This window comes from Ixodes scapularis, unplaced genomic scaffold, assembly GCF_016920785.2.
Source record: "Ixodes scapularis isolate PalLabHiFi unplaced genomic scaffold, ASM1692078v2 PGA_scaffold13__105_contigs__length_92229423, whole genome shotgun sequence".
NCBI classification, from domain to species: domain Eukaryota; kingdom Metazoa; phylum Arthropoda; class Arachnida; order Ixodida; family Ixodidae; genus Ixodes; species Ixodes scapularis.
Window position 1 is genome coordinate 26,164,812 of NW_024609839.1, and position 17,068 is coordinate 26,181,879.

Below are 17,068 nucleotides of genomic sequence, written 5' to 3' on the forward strand. Positions count from 1 at the left end.
TTGCGCACTGTGAAGTCGGTAACTTTCTAGTGGGCTTTTCCGTGAGCACCGCACCGCAAGGCGCGAATCGAAAGCTCGACCTTGCGGTCCCGAAAACCACGTGTTCGTCGCCCAAATGGGACAGTGCCCCCATTGAAAAAAAAAGTCAATGTTTAATTGGTGTACTTGCGACTTTTGGGATACATCTACCTACCCCCTTTCGTATCTTCCTGTTTTGGACACCAGGCGCCAGGAAATTTCCACGCGCGGTGACAAGTATGTATAGTTGTATGAATGTGCAAACATTTTTTTTTTAGATCCTCGATCTATAGCACAAAGCTGGAATCACGAGCGACCAAAGAGAGGAGATGCGTCGAAGCGAGAAAAATGGGCACAGCCGCACATTTGTTTATTTCTTGTTATCGTGCTCAAACTGTTTCACCATAGTTGACAATTTGTAACTTGTGTCTAGTTGTCAGAGATTTTCCGACCACTCGATCGGAGTCCCGTGGTTTATCGACCGCGTTTACAACACGAGCTACAAGGAGGTGATGAAAGAGGGGATCCACTACAAGTGCCCCCGGCCGCTTTCCTCTCTGCGACGCCTTACAACGCAACGCATGCGCACTTGCGACCCTTAAGACGTGTCCGCCATTAAAAAGGCAATGCAACAATAGTTTATTTCCACCTTCGGTAAATACCGCTTAGAGTTATTTCTCGTTTATCACAACGACGCGCTGGGGTTGGCAAAGCACAGGGCACATGCTGAGTTCCACTGAGTGTTATATGCTTCGGCTATTCCTATCACCGCTGCGACTGGGCACGAGCCACCAGCCGAATTCTTGTGGAGGCATTCGAATTGTCACGAGCCCAGATCGAATGCTCACGCAGTGCTGCTGTCCATTGTTTAAGCTGCGTTTTAATATCGTACACCCGCGGGGATCGCGAAGCTTGAGGACAAAATTCTGGGGATCGCATCGTTCATAATGCCAACAATGCCATCCCCTCAACTGCGTCATCAAATGTTCCAAAGAAAAAGCTTTTAAAAAAAGTTTGTTTTTATTTTGAAATTGCGCGGCGACAAAAAGTTTCTCGGTAAGTGAGCTTGTGTACCCTTAAGCTGATACTGTAGTCAAAGCTACAAGCGCGAGCTAGCTCGCGCTCTTTGAAGCGTGCATTTGTAGCGCGAGCGCTCCGTCTGGGGAGGAACTCTTCGAAGCAGCGACCTCGTGCTCTCGTGGTTGTTGTGGCATTGGCTGCAGTGAACGGAGTGTTGTACCAGTAAAAGCTGGTTCACACAGACCCGTTTTCTGACGTTACGTTACGAAAGCTTATGCCCAAGTCACCGAGAATCTGTGCTTCGTATTAAGCGTGGCTAACAATTGAAGCAAGAGCCCGGCACGCGACATTCTAAACACGAATGTTTCGGTGACGACGAGCTTGGATGGTGGGTTACCGTGGCAACCAAGGACACAAGGCTCGTCGTAATGTAACGTAAGGAGTTGAGCTCGGTTGAACTTTTCAAACTGGTTCACACTACACCAACTAAGGACACAAGGCTCGTCGTACCGCAATGTAAGGAGTTGAGCTCGGTTCAACTTTTAAAACTGGTTCACACCGCACCGTTTTTTTTTTTTTCGTTGCGTTTAAGTCACCGAAACATTCGTGTTTCGAATGTCGCGTGCCAGGTAAACCTCCTCGAATCGGTAGCCACGCTTGATATGAAGCACAGATATCCCGCGGTGGCTTGTATGTAAGCTAACGTAACGTAACACGAGGAATCGGGGCTGTGTGAACCAGCCTTTAGTCACGGGATGCTGGTAAAGTAGCGCCATTGCCTTCGCTGTATGCAAGCCGGGCACAAGCATATACTGACATACATACGACCAAACCTTGCAAGGTGATTGGCTTATCGGTCTGAGTTGCGAAGGCAATCGCCGTTTCGTTCCCTTCAAAATTTCGAAGCTTCGAAAGGGTCGTAATGAACCAATCGCACCAAGGTCGCTATGGAGCACCGAAAGCGTTCCTAGCCAATAATTTTGTCTTTGGCTACGTGCGTGCAACCCACTTATCAACCACGCTTAGATCCACAGATGCCTTACAATAGTACGGCTGTTCATCCGTATTTGAAGACACGAAAACTATTTTTCTATGGCGCCAAGAACCGACGCCGCATTAAGTGGCGGGGCGATGTCCGCTTGTTTCGCCGGTGTATGTGGATAACAAAATCTCGGTATTCTAGAAACGTCTCCATGAAGCTAGCCGTCACCAGCGAGTTTAGAACGCCTCACCAAGAATAGCGAGGTCGAGAAAATACCGCTCCTTTCATGAACCAGAATAACGACAACACGCGGGGAGCTTCGCGCTACTCAAGTCAAGCACGTGCATACCTTTTAATGCATGTGGGAAGTAGGGCGCCTTACTAAGGAGTACACTGTAATAAGGAGTATTCACTGGACGCCATACTTGTGGGTGCTGTGTAGAGCGCATGCTCTGAACGAACTCACATTTCTAGGTTGCTAAGACCGGCAATCTTGATGGTGTGGAATGCACGTTGCAAAAGAACTGTGGAAGCTCGCCATCAGCACGCGCTCAGCATTCGCGCACACGGCTAACGCCGCCAGTGAATGCTCTCTTCCTAGGGTGATGACATCTGATCATTTTGTTCGGAAACGCTTATTTTTCTTTTCATTTTTGTTCCGAAGAACGTGAAAAAGCGTCGCCAGGCACGTGCTCTTGGCGTTCACTGTGATATCGCGACATTTCGTTTTGAACGGTTTATTTTTATTTTTAATTTGAGCACGTGCTGTCTGCATAGGCAACGTTACTAGATTACCTCGGTTGTGGAACTCCCGCGGAAGAGGGAACCCCCCTTACTTACTTCAGTTTGCCTCCCGTCGTTCGGAGCGCCATTTAGGTATTTGTTTACGAACTGTGTGATCCACAGAGTACGGTGGAACGCCATCTAGACGCTGCGCTTCGAAAAGTACATATTTCATAGAGTACACTGGAGTTGTCAAGGCAACCGTGTGGCGCGTCGAATGACGGGAGGCATGTCTAGGTGTGTGAGGGGGGAGTACTGCTCGTGCATGCAGCGTCTATGAGCAGTTCCGTAACTGAGATAATCTAATGACGTTGGGCATAGGGTACTTGAAACGACGTCATCACCCTGAACAGAAGGGTTACCCTTAAGCTGAGACTGCAGCCCATGCAGCGAGCACGGGAGCTCGAGGTCGCTGCTTTGAAGCGTCCTTCCGCTAGAACGAGCGCTCGCGCTAGAAATGCACCTCTCAAAGCCAGGAGTGCGGGCTAGCTCGCGCTTGCAACTTTGACCACAGTCTCAGATTCAGGGTGAACGGAGTATAGACCTTTCCAATGGTTACAAAATGACAGTCCAGCGTGCCATCTTCACAGCCCAGCACGTGCGTGTCCGTCGCTTAGGAAAGCGAGCAAAGCACGCGCCATACGCAAAAACACTCAAGATGGAACCGGCTACACGCTCTTTTTTGGAAAGGTCCATAGCGTGAACAACACCATCTCGAGAAGTTTGACTGCTTTACTTATTCCGCACCAGAGATTTTGGTTTTCTTAGTAGGCGATAAAGGCTATGGAACGTAAAACGCAGAACTCGTATTACCCATTCACACTGGTGTGTTCAGATATCTCTTTCATCTGTATAAACAAAAGCTGGAACACATGTGCATAAGAAAAAAAAAAAGCAAACAAATAACGCATGAAGACCAAAATTTTGAAGAAACAAAATATTTTCCTTTCGCAAAAATAAATAATAAATATACACGAAGCTATTCGCGGCACGTAAATTGCGGATATGAATTTATACTCCGTTCAACCGTATGCTGAAACTGCAGCCAATATCACGAGCACAAGATCGCGGCTTTGAAACGTTTTTCCGCTGAACGAGCTCTCGCGCTAACAAAAAGGCATGTCTCAAAACCAGGAGCGCGGGCTAGCTTACGCTTGTAGCTTTGGCTGCACTCTCAGCTTAGGGGTGAACAGAGCATAGTGACGTCATATTTGCAGTTAACGTGCTATAAAAAAAATGCGGTTAATTCTTCCAACTATCGTGAAACGATGTTCGCTTGTTCCAATTTATGTCCAACTTTCAGCCCCTTTTTTTTTTTCAAATGACCTTTAGCTTTAAATTGTAAAAAGTCAAATTTGCGTCCAACACTAGCTGCACGGAAGAGTGACACTGCGACTTTTGTGGTTTACTTATGAAAACTGGAACAGAATACGCTCTTCCAACGGTCCATGCGGAACTAAGTTTTTATCACGACGGGAGGATTTGTTTTTGTGTGTTCATTTTATAATAATAATCATTTCTTTTTATCGTATTGATAACACAAAGTAGCCACCTAACTGCCTCTTCGTGGTAAATTAGACGATGAAAAAACTTGAATATTTTTAATAACATATGTTTTTTGAGCGCAAAGAATACCGAAGATTTTAGAGATTTTAGGTGCGTATAATATTGCTGCATTTTTCAAAAAATACCGAAGTGTTTTTTTTATTAAATTTTTATTATAGTTTTCTTGTAGGTTATTTTTATGCAAAAATTAGACACTTTTTACCCAAAAAATGTAATCCACTGAGAGCGTTAAATTTAACGAATTTAACTTCTCTTAAATAACGCACCTCATAGACATTATTTTGCTTTTTAACGATTACAGGGTAAACTTTTGCGTGTCAATCATGTAAGTGGAGATAAACAAATAATTTGTGCCAATATCAATAAGAAGTCATCTATCGCTTGTGCGAAAATACCGCCCTCGTAGTTTAGTTTTCTGATTGAAGCCAATTTAGCAGGGTTGTACTGAGCCCTCATTTCCCCATAAAAAAAAAAAAAGTTTGTGAAATGATATTTACTGTAATATGGTAGGCTAGAGTTCAGAAAATAAATATCCTAGAAATCCTCAAATCGGCGCAGAATAATCGATTGATTAACTTTCCGACTAATTATTTATTGCTTTAAGGGCGATCAATTTCTTTAACTGGAAAATCGGTCGGTTTCAAAGTTTTAACAAATTCGTGTAGAAGGAAAAATGCCATTTTACATTTAGGAGGTAGCACTGTTGCCTAGCACGGTAAAGAGCTTTGCATTCTATACAACTGTAATGTAAAGCGCTTACAAGAATAAATAAATAGTGTAAAATATTTTATTTTTAAAATTATTTGCTCGTGTTTTCTTCTTTTTTTTTTTTTTCAAAACAGCGTCAAATATTTAAATGACGTGCACACTTCGTGATTGATGACATAGTATAAACTAGACAAAAGAAAATTGTGTAGTTTTGAAGTTTTTCTCAAATATTAAGCCTCGTGGCCAACGTGACCAGTAATTTGAATATTTAATTGATTAACGGGTCGATTGATCGTGTTGAAAATTTTCGACGCTCAGCCCTGCCTCAGGCCGACATCTGGCTTTTCAATATAAAAGAGACAGTGCTAAGCATATTTTCAAGGTCTAAAGAAGTTTCAGCCTCGTCATTGGTTAAACTCCCTCTTTCCGTGGATTGCAGCGATTGACTGTTTTAGGTGCTTTGTGGAAAAGCAGACGATACAGATTTGTATCGTCTGTTTGCGTTACGACAAGCACATCTGCGTTGAACCGGTATGCGGTTTCAACTTAAAGACGCCATCACACTGCTGATGCATCATATAATGGACAGTGTGCAAACGCTACCCGAGTCGTGTTTGTTCCTTGTAGGAATGGTCGCATTGGTCATACAAAAACCGTCTGCAAACTTGTTTTAAGCATACATGGTAAGAAGCAAACATGATTCGAACATGTTTGAGGCGTGTCTGTAAGGAATTCTCTAACCATGTCTGCAAACCGTGTCATTTGTATGATGCATCAGCACTGCGACCACGATTTCACACGCACCCTAACCTCAGCCAAGATTACGTCACACCTTCCTCTCCTCTTTGCCCTCCTTCCTTCCTTCTCCCCTTTCCCCAACATCCCTCTCTTCCCCAAAACCGAACCGAGTTTATTTTATCTAGTCGTCCTATATTATCGGCGCGAGCTGTTATTTTTCGGCCGACGCTCGTCCCCTCCCCCTTCTCTGAGTGGGGCCTAGGGCAGGCGAGCGAGCGAGCAAGCAGTACGCTTGTGGGGGGTTATAACCAAGTTACGGGGATATCTGGCGTTACCCCCTCACGCCGCCGCACAGCGCTGCCGTCCGAGGGCTTCGCGTGTCCAAATTACCGCCACCTCACAACCTCTTCCGCGTACCCTCCTCCCCCCAGAGTCGACCTCCCCCCCCCCTCTTCCTCCCCCATTCCCTCCCTTTAATAGCCTCTCTCCCTGGGTTCCTTCTTGCCCTCATTCCGCGAGTCCTTTCCTTCCAGCGAAGCCGCTGCCGCCGCAAATTTGATCAAAGGCACCCTGTGTTGGATATATAAAATGCTCGGGCCGAACCATCGGCTTCGGCAGTTCGTGTACGGTTCCGTTCCGACGGCGTCATTCCGCGGCCGCCGTCGACGAAGACGCAGAGTTTTCCTTTCGCCGATCAAAGGCAACAAGAAAGACAATGTTTCCCTTTCGTCCCTCTCCGAACGTTTGCGTTCTTCGGCAAAAGTGGTGCGTCTGCAGCGACAAATGAACAACGTGGTGCTGTGAACGGGACATCGTCGAACGTTCGTGAAAAAGGTCGGCTCTACGCTAAGAGTGGCAGACGTAGATGCCATGCTTTTGAGGCGAGACTAGTGACGGCGGTGGTTGTAGATGTGAAGGACGTTATTGCTTATGATAATGATCACGATACCGATGATGATGACGACGTGTGTGACGCCTGACTCGGCGAAGGTGCCTTAGGAACGTCAACTCTTCGCAAGGATGGCAGTCGTAGACGCCAGGTTCCTGGAGCCAGACTGCAGTTCCTTCAAAGCTCTCTTCGACTGTTTTGTTTAACGTGCAATTCCGCCCATGCGTCGAAAATTGTCTAGAAGTGGCAACATATAACATAACGAAGCCGGCGTGCCATGTTGTCTGATGGCACGATCCTGGCGGTTGGGTGCAGAAGTTCCGGAAGAAACCGCTAGCGAACGCGAGTGTCGCTGTCGTCGCGGCGTCTTGACTCTTGGACGCCGAAGCTCCCATGGACTGTGAAGCTGGAGAACGACCTGCAGAAGAGTAGGCGTCCGCCACATCCACCACAGCTGTTGGGACGCCGCCAGGATCGCTGCCGGCGACAGCATGAGACTCTTATTACGTCATCAGGCGTAAATCGAGGAACCTCTTTTTTATGCCACGGTAAACACAGCGGTCGAAGACGCTGGTAAAGATTATGATAATGATGATGATTATAAGGATTACGATGATAATGACGTGGATAATGGTCGATCCGTCGAAGATTTCTTCGGAACGTCAAGCCTTCGCTGGGTTGGTAGAATCATACACCACATTTCTGGAGCGAGACCAGTGAAGACGACGGGGGTAGTGGTGAAGGACGTTGGGGACGATCATGGTGATCATAAGAAGGGCTGCGATGATCATGGCTTCTGCGACGGCTAACAACCCCGAGTTTTCGAGTTGGAGAAGAAAAAAGATAAATGGGCGTGCTCCGTGAGACGTCGGCACTCGGAAGGTGAGCTCCGCCAAAATGGCGGTCTTGTTTTGAAGAATAGATTCTTTTCAAAATATGAAGTTCAGAAAAGGAACCGAAATAACGTCATGTTAATTTAAGGTTGATGACTCTTCCAAAATACAAATAACCCAAAGGAGTAGGCAACACTAGAGCTCAACTGCGGGACTATCACATGCGGAGTGTTCCAGTGCAGGTGATAATTTCGATGACCGGGAGTGTTCCGAACCTCGTCTTTCGCTCATCTCACTCTTTTTAGTTCTCATCGACTGGATCTCTTCGGGAAGGCAGGCATGTGTGTGTTTGTGGGAGGGGGGCGGGGGGGTTGGCTTTCAAATGCACGTCTGTTTCTAAATCATGCATGCTGAAGCAATAGAGACTGCATTAGGATGTTCACCACGATGATGTTATGGGACCACGTGGGGAGCGCTGTTACGTGGGGAGCGCGGAGGAGAGGGTGGCGAAAGGGCGCATACAGGAAGCCACAGTCCGTTTTAGCATACGATGGTACGATTCACCGAAGGCAACTCCATGCTGAGTGAGTATCACGTGATCTTGAAAAGGAGCGCAGTCTCACTAGGAACGCATAGTCACGGTCACGTTTGCAGCGTGGGATAGGCTGGAATGGCTCGTAGCGTCCGCTGCACTACATTGTAAGGTAAAACCGAGTACTGCATTTACAGGATTTATTCCAGCCCAACTTTATTAATACAGCTAGAAGCTAAATTACCTTAAAATATGGCAACCGATGTTTCCGCCGCAGGGTCAGATTTTCACCAGTACAAGACGGTTTCTAACCTGGCAACTTTAGCGTCCACCACAGTGTAGCTCGCTGGAATGCGCGAAAAGGGTATAGAATCATGTAGTTTCTATATATATATATATATATATATATATATATATATAAAAAAGATAAGGAGACACTCGATGTAAAGCGGCTCTCCGTCCATCCCCGCCCATCCCAACACCCGCGCTTTCTTTTCTTCTTTTATCTCAAAAGCGCGTTTTGTGCAGACGCTTTAATGGGTAATTCTGTAAACCGCGGAACTGTTTCCCTTCCACCCCTCCACCACTCTTTCCGCAACGGAGACACCGCTACAGCGCACGCGGGCCGTAAGCCTTGCTTGCAGGGTTTGAGATCTCGGTGCCGGTTGCGGGGAGTGTTACAGGACGGCGGAAACGATCTACGAAAACTACCTGATGCTAGATGACTTATGTGTGTGGGCAACGCATTGACAAAACTGAGGATGAACGTCAGATTAGCGAGCTGTCGAAAGGCCCAATACCATGCGGGTAGTGTAATGCTTGAAGTAACGTCAGGGCTCAATATGCCTGAATAGCATGTCTGTACGCACTAATACTTGCACAAACTGTTTAAAATAAATCGAACCAATGTACTCTGACTTGACGAGCGAAATTACCGTCGTCGCTGTCTTTGAAAACAGACACATTACACTGGACTGCAGGGTAAAGACCTCTTAAAACAAAAGGCAAGATTCTATTTCTTTTTCGTTTTTTTTTTGTTCACGGTGGTATTACTTCTGCCTTTCTACGCAACGGCCGGCCTACAAATATTCCATTTTCAACAGGACTGTGAAACCGTGTTCTCTCTCTCTCTTTTTATCTTTTTCCTCGCGCTAGTAAATCGAATTCTTGGTCTTCTGTTCTGTCGTTTTTTTGTCAACTTCCTCAGCGATTTGAGTCGTGTCACCAGTTTAGTTTCGTGCTACGTAATCGCGGTCAGAAGGATGTTGTCTCCATCGACTTATTTAAAGCGTTGAACAGGGTCACGCGCTCGAATCTGCTCGATTAATTACTTCATTTGGGTATTGATAAAAACGTAGCTTTTTAGATCAAAAGATACCTCTCAAACATGAAGCAGTATTTACGATCATGCATCACCTCGTTTGCCTGTTTCATCTGGCGTACCTCAAGGTTTTGCCTTGGAGCTTTCATTGTTGGCTTCCTTTATGCACGTTAATGGCGTCGTTGAAAATGTTGACATGCTGTACAAGTTCGCCTGTTTGAAGGCAATTTTTTATCCCGTGGAAACAGGTGCTGCTTACACGATTTTCAGTTTTCACAGCCGTAAAAACAGCGGATAAGCAGATAGTTTCGCATCTCTCCTATCGGTTTTTTTTCGCTGGTGTGAAAAGTTTGACGTGGAAATAAACTTTGATAAAACTTGTCTTAACCACAGAAAAAAAAAAGTATCATTTTATACTTTTCTTACGAAGTAAATGGTATCAGTTTGCAACGTTGTGATTCCTTTAAGTTATTAAGGTTAAATTTGATGCGAACTCAGCTCGAATTTGCGTATTCAGAATGTCTGTAGTAGTGCGTATTGCAAGCTTGGCTTCATGGGGCGAACCCTAAGTAAGACGAACTGCGACGTAAGAGCTAATGTTTATAAAACTTCGGTGCGCCCAGCGATAGAGTATGCGTTCATCATTTAACTTTCACGAACTCAAATAGGTAAACTAGAACGCATTCAAAGACTCGCAACTAGATTTATATTTTCTTTGTACAATTGGCTGGTGTCTCTCATGGCTTTGTTGACAAAATCAATGACCATCTCCCTTAACATCACAGCGTAAAATTGCTCAGCTGAATGTTTTGTACATGTTGTATTTTAAGCAATTAAACTTTGACACGCAAGGTTACATAAGAACGCATGGAAGGCGATCTTTACGTTTAAATCATGAATTTTCAGTTGACTCGCTCCTACAGAACAATGGCGTTTACAAATACCCTTTTCTCGTCAAAACTATCGAAGATTGGAACAAATTTCCGTAATATTTTACTGTGGTTTCTTTCGTAGAGACATTTGAAGGAAAATTGTTGAATTTGGTTCCTGGTGTATAATCAGTTGGTGTTTTCAATGTGTATGACTTCTTTTGTCACCCTTTTAAAATACGTTGCGAACCTCCTCGTGCATTAACCCGCAAGGGCTGGCAGTATTTCAAATAAATAAATATATAGACGAACAAACGAGCAAATAAATGAATAAATATTTATTCCGCTAAATTCTTGGAAAGATTAGTGCTTCTGAAGTATGCTATTCATATATAACTCACATCGCAAAGATGGGTACCCGAATTTGTATTTGAGTAGAATCGCATTTGAACTACATAATTCTCAAGATTTGGACAAATTAAGCAAAATAATTTCATAATATGTAGGTAGACATTAATAGGCATTGAACAAATTGATAGAAACAAGTCATTGGCATTTACGCGAACGCTCATAGTTCATTGTCGTCCTTATGAAACATGGTCCCAACATTGTTATTTTTTTGGTCTCTGGTGGGTGACGCTGAAACGGAACGGAGGGGGAAGGGGGATGAAGTGCACCACCTGCCGCTGCTTACGCTCTAGAATTTAAACTTGTCTCAATGATTCTGATACACCTGGGGAGCAAAGAATATGTCATGCGTGCACTATGCGTACGTCATGATTTCGGGCGTCGATTAGAGTATTTACACCAATTAATTGCCACCCTTTAATCTATTAATTAATCTAGTAATCGGCCGCGTTAATTTCCATGCATAATACTTTTGAAAAAATTTATACTTACATTTTTTTGTTGTTCTTTTTTTTTTTTAATTAGTGAAAAGCAAGCAATCAGGAATTTCGAAACCTCGATATGTAGTTGGGCACAGTTCAAAGACACTCATACTCACAGAATATTACTTCTGCTGCATGAGGCGAAGATATCGATGTTCCTTGATATTCTCCGGGAACAGCGACCTCCTTTGAATTTTCACCAACAGTCTTCGCAGAAATCAACGGAGACTCGTATGGCATTGAGGTGGCCGAGACACCTGTAACCTTCAGAACCTTGTCTCTAATTACAAATCTCGCCCCTACAGTTTACTGTAGGTGAAAAGTTTACCCAAAGTTTGCCCTTCTTACAGGTGTACTCGTCGTCTGCGTGGTGGAAGCGTTTAACATTTATTTTTGTTTGCCAAAAATAGCATCATTAACTGGTTAGAAAATGTAATCGCGATTAAATCATTAATCAATTAACCGGTAGGTTAATGGATATATTTTGCTCGGGCATAATTTTGATTTGTGGTGCTCGGTTACGGGAACTTTGGGCGATTTCAGACGCACGACGCACTCACATCTCCACCTCCCACGTTGATAGGAATGATCAACCCTTTGGAGGAGCGCTGTGTGTGTTCTACGTTCTTCCGTGGTGCCTTTTCCGTGGCCTAAATACTCACTGTCTTAGACATAATCAACCAACTGGCACAACCTTCAGTCTCTAAGGGGCACCGACACCCCATATGCGTTTCCTTTAATACACCAAACGATTGGGCATGAAAGTTAGACATCACGTTCAAAATTTGAAGCCTGAAAACAGCGTATTTGCACTAAAAATAAATATTTTCAGAAGGCCGAATTCGAAGTTTCCGCTCTTCTCGGTGATGTAAAAGGCGGTCTAGAGCTTTTCTTTTTGACTTTTTTTTTTCTTTTTTCTGCAACCCTTTAACCAGAGGTTAGCAGAATTTCGAAACCGGGCGCCGTCGTGCGCCAGCCACGTTCGTACAAAATATGTTTCATGCACGCCATTAATAAATGTTATAGACCAACTCATGTTTACAAACAAACCGGAGCGCCCCTAGCGGACGCCACCGGCGCCGCACATGCGTGATGGAGTGTGGGCAAGAAGCTCGCCGTCGCCCATAAATAAACCTTTGGAATGCGATGTTGTCGCCGTCGGTGTAAGTCCCCCTGCCCTTTTTCGCGTTTTAATTTTTGATTTTGCTTCTTCCTGGCAACGCCTGACTACTTAAGTTGCCTCGGCGAAATAACGAGGCTCGTTACACCGCAAAACTTTGCGTGAATAATCTGACATGCAGCGATTCATTCCGCGTGGACGCCGCAGAATGGACGCTAAGCCTAATTCGCATAATGAGGTTCTGCTCGCTATTTTGAGTCATAACGTCGATCCGGCTGCAAAATCGTTAACCATAGCTGAGATATCAACATCGACACTGAAAATCGCAAGCAGAATCGGACCGAGTGAATCGGGCATAACAAGTCGATGATAGCCACTGGTACAATTATCAACATATGTTTGTATCTACTGTTTTCACCTAGTCTACTTACCCTAAACAACCTTCAAACTAAAGCCTTTAGAGTCCTGCACTTACTTCTCATCGCAATTACCGGGTCAGCGTTTGGTATACGGGCTGCGGTTGTTTGAGCGAGCGGACGACAAGCAGAAACTTTTGAAAGAGCAGACGACAGACAGGTAGAACGATCAGGCGGCCGTTTGAAGTTGGACGCACTGAACGTAGTCCGCGGGTGGTCCGTACAACTTGGCAGTGTTTCCGCGTTCATGTTGAAACAAAACAAATAAATCTAACGACCACAAGTATTCGTGAATGATGGCACCCCGTACGGAATTCCCACAACTGAGGTAGTCTGGGCCGGCTTGCTAGAAACAGCTTCTCATTTGACACCGCGTGAAAAAAGCACTGCCAAAGCCTGCGCACGAGCTGAGCGGGACTCAAACCGCGCCTCAAGACGCTCGCGCGCCCCAGCCTTCAGAGTGCTTTCTTTCACCCAGTTTCAACTGAGACGCTGTTCTAGCCAGCCGACCCTGCTAACGTTGGTGTGTGCCGTCTTGTGGGTGACGTGTGTTGGCCCATGGGGGCCTCCCGGACACGCTAACCACAGCGGCTGTTCTGCTGGGGACGGCAGGTGAAACCTTTCGCTGGTCTCACGCCGTCCCTACGGTTTCAGAGGCGGACGCCTGGAGTCGGCCGGACAGGTTGCCGGAGTGGGGTCCCGACAGGGAACGCAGCGCCGCCGCCGCCAGACAGGTCTCCTGGTTCGGACAGGGTGAGTGACGCACGAACTTCTTTTGTTCTTTGTTTCTCAGTCTTGTTCTTAGTTCACGGACAAATTTGTATCGCTTTTGCTATTGAAGAGGAAATCCAGCCGTCGCGAACTTAGTGACTATGTTTGTAACTAAACGCGTGGGGACCACAACAACATGAAGAGGGAGCCGAACTCTGCATAAACGTTCGTCTAGGTTTTATGTTTGATCACTGCAGCACGAAATTATTTTTATTTGTTTATTTTATTTATAATAGGAATTTGAGTCCGAGCCGAACGCGGAAGCAGCACTTGTGTTCAATAAACTACTTTAATAGTCCCTGCATGCAACACTGCGCGCGTTGCATTATAAAACCTATTTGGCCATGGAGACGAGTGGCATGGAGAGGAGTGACAGAAGAATCATGGAATGGTTTCCTGTTTCGATCGCTCCGTTGACGAAGTAGTACAACTCAGCACTGCGCATGCAAATAAAGTCGGCGCTCGCTCGGATTGCAACCATTCATCTTCGTGAGAGCCCTCGTTGAAACACGGACGTCCAGAGGCCGCGAAGGCCTGCCTAGGCTTAGCGAGGAACAGGATTACTGACTGCTGCCTCGCATACCTTTCTGGCGTCCTGGGGCCCTATGTTGCACGTTTTGCACTCCCACAGCGGCTAGGGAGAAGGAAGTGACGTCAACAACGCAGCAAACGCAGACTGGATGTTGATTTTGTTTTCTTCTGTCAACATCCAATCTGCGTTTGCTGTGTCGTTGACATCACTTCCTTCTCCATAGTCGCCGTCAAAGTCCAAATCGTGCAACATAGGGCCCCTGGTTACCGTTCCAGAATACAGCGTGACGCTCCCGGCTGGCGGATCACTTAAGAAGCATAGGCCATTGGGGAGACAATAAAACAGGATGATCGGCCCAATATACTTCTCCTTGCCTGTGTTATCGTGGCCCTGTGCTCACTTACGCAGAAACTTTGGCGCGTTGGGAGACCCCCAAGAGGTGCCCCGACATTATATATCCGTACTGGTAAGCAACACCTACGGTATGATACATTTCAGGAAATTTGCGTATTCGAAAATTTCACCGCTGTATTTAGTCGTGACGGGATGTCGGGAAGCGAGGTTGGCAAATTGAAACCAAAAGTTAGTGCCAAATGGTTCCCAAGGCGATTTGCATTGCACTAGAAGTGCTTCGATTTTGCAAGAGGCCCATTTGTGTTCCGCACTCTATCGATTCAGATGACGCCAAGATTCCAGTCCACAGGCATCGTGTTGGGTAAACATCGAGTTCCGTGATAAAAATCTAGACAAAACGCCCTTTATAGATCGATCACCTCGCGAACACACAATTCTATTGTGTACAAATTCACAGCCCTGTGGGCGATCACCTCGCACATGCTTGTGTTTTTCGAATGCGCGAACGTTCGCCTGATTCGTTTTGCACTATCAAAACTGTCGTTTATGGGAAACCATAAGTGGCAAGCTATACACGTTGCGGCCAAGATCATAACTGCTCTTTGTTTTATAATATTTTACTCTTCATTTGTATTTTTGCTTAGCGTGATGGCATCTGACTGTATTGTTCCGAACGCTTATTTTTCGTTTTGGTTCTGCAAGGTGTGAAAGCTATCCCGGCACGCGCCCTTGGCATTGACTATATGCTAAGGAGGCGTTTTATTTCCGTCTATTTCTTCGTAATTTTCCTGACAGAGCGTGCTGTTGGCATGTGATACTATCAAGAATGTCGCCACCATACACAAAATGACCTCGCGGTACCCTAATTTACTCCGAGCCCGGACAACGCCACAGGCGCGATGAACAAATCTCCGAATGAAGTCGATCCTGATTTCTTTCTTGTGTGTTAGACGGAGATTCGAAAGCTGAGGATATATCGAGTAGGTCTCTAAAGCCCTACTCGATATATTTAAAGTGGATGCACGGTTCTCACCTGTGTTATGGTACCACTAAAAAATTGCTGCATGGCTCATAAAAATTCACTTTTAAACGAAATCATTGTGGGTTTGTTGTAGTGGTAGTTGATTTGATTAACAGGAAAAAGAAAATGCCCATTCGTAAATGTTATATTTTATGTCGGCGGGAATACTTGTAGGGTAAGAAATAAGTAAATAAATAATCGAATCGAAACTTCCATTCTGACGGGCAGTAAAAACGATATTCAATGGGTAGTTGAAGAGGTTGAGGGTGGAGTAGCGCTTTCTTAAGCTACGTTAGGCAAAATATGGCAATATGCGAAGTTTGTTGAAATACATGCACAAATAAAAAAGGTTTAAGACACGGAATGTTATTCCCCGGTCCAAAGTCTGAGTGGTACGCAGTTTCACACTCCTTGTAAAATGCACATGGTCACATCGGCACAGTAGTGATACTATACACGACTGCTACTGGGAAATTTAAAACTACAACTGTTAGTGAAACATTATGACATCACAGCCCAGTTGCAAGGGCACTTGCTTGAAAAACTCTATTATAACTCTCAATGAGTGAGCTCAGTGCGGTGTTCTGGGCCTTTCTGGGTCTAAGAGTGAGCTCTGTGCGGTGTTCTGGGTCATACACACCGACTGCCTGGAAGAAGGCAGCTAGACCAAGCCATGGTGGGCGCACGCTAACAAAATACAATGGCATTCCAATTATTCTCTTCCTCGGAGAGAACAAAACTCTCTGGCGTTTTATTCTTATATGCGCCCAGTCGATCAATACGCACCTGCGCAGAGATCTTGATCCGAAAATTCGGAACGTCTTCTCTCTCTTTTCTGCGCGTGTGCCTGCTTCTTCCCATTTATGAAGTTTACTGTGCGCAGTCTTGTACACCTTACTTGAAATAAATAATCGATTGCCATCAAATATTATACTTGGTTCAAAATCATTATAATAAATTATTCGGTTACTCGAGAAGAATAGTAATCGGCCGAAACTTAAAAGGGTAAGCGTAACTTTTCCTATTACTTGAGATTTTCAAATCGAGAGATTTTCCTTCCGGTTTGGAAAAGCGGTCTTTTATACTTTCCATTATCAAAATCAAATCACCGAAATGTAAACTACTTATTGTCTTAATCTTTTAATGGTGGTAAACCATCCTTCTGCCGGAGACTGGATTCGAGGATCTTTAGGTATGAAACTTGCAGAAACAATGGGCGCCATTAGAAGGGTAGGAAAAGAGGGGGCGGGGGGTAGTAACCGCAACAAGTAGTTTGAATTCTTCCAAAAGTAATAAGATGACTGTTCAGATTGCTTCCTAATAAGTGCAATCAAATGATTAGAAAATTACTCTAAATCAAATGCAAGCAATTTTTATATTGTGAGATTATCGTACAAGTCTGAAAGCTATAGAACTCAAATCTCTAAGAGAGAGAGAGAGAGAGAAGAGAAACCGACAAACATACAAACTGCCAACATTCCTAACTTTCTTTCGGGGCCTTTGCAACGATTTGTGCGCTGGGGAAACCATTCATATAGAAGGGACCGATTAGGACAAGGTCCAACAACCCTCAATCTCAATTACGGCCTATATACGCCGGAGGCGAGCGTCTATACAAACGACGCAACGGGGCCTCTCGTCTTCATTGCGCATGCGCCAGCTCACCGTGCCCGACTGCTCGAGCCCATCCGTAAGCGGCGTAATG

The 17,068-nt window shown here is 45.1% G+C and overlaps 1 protein-coding gene across 1 annotated transcript in view; it reads left to right on the forward strand.

The window, feature by feature from the left end:
* Positions 1-17,068, forward strand: part of LOC8037394 (paired mesoderm homeobox protein 2-like) — a 160,568-nt gene that overhangs the window by 9,646 nt on the left and 133,854 nt on the right. Inside the window, exon 2 of the mRNA XM_040499764.1 lies at positions 13,340-13,438. Coding sequence (XP_040355698.1) covers positions 13,340-13,438 — 99 coding nt within the window. The remainder of the gene's footprint in view (positions 1-13,339; positions 13,439-17,068) is intronic.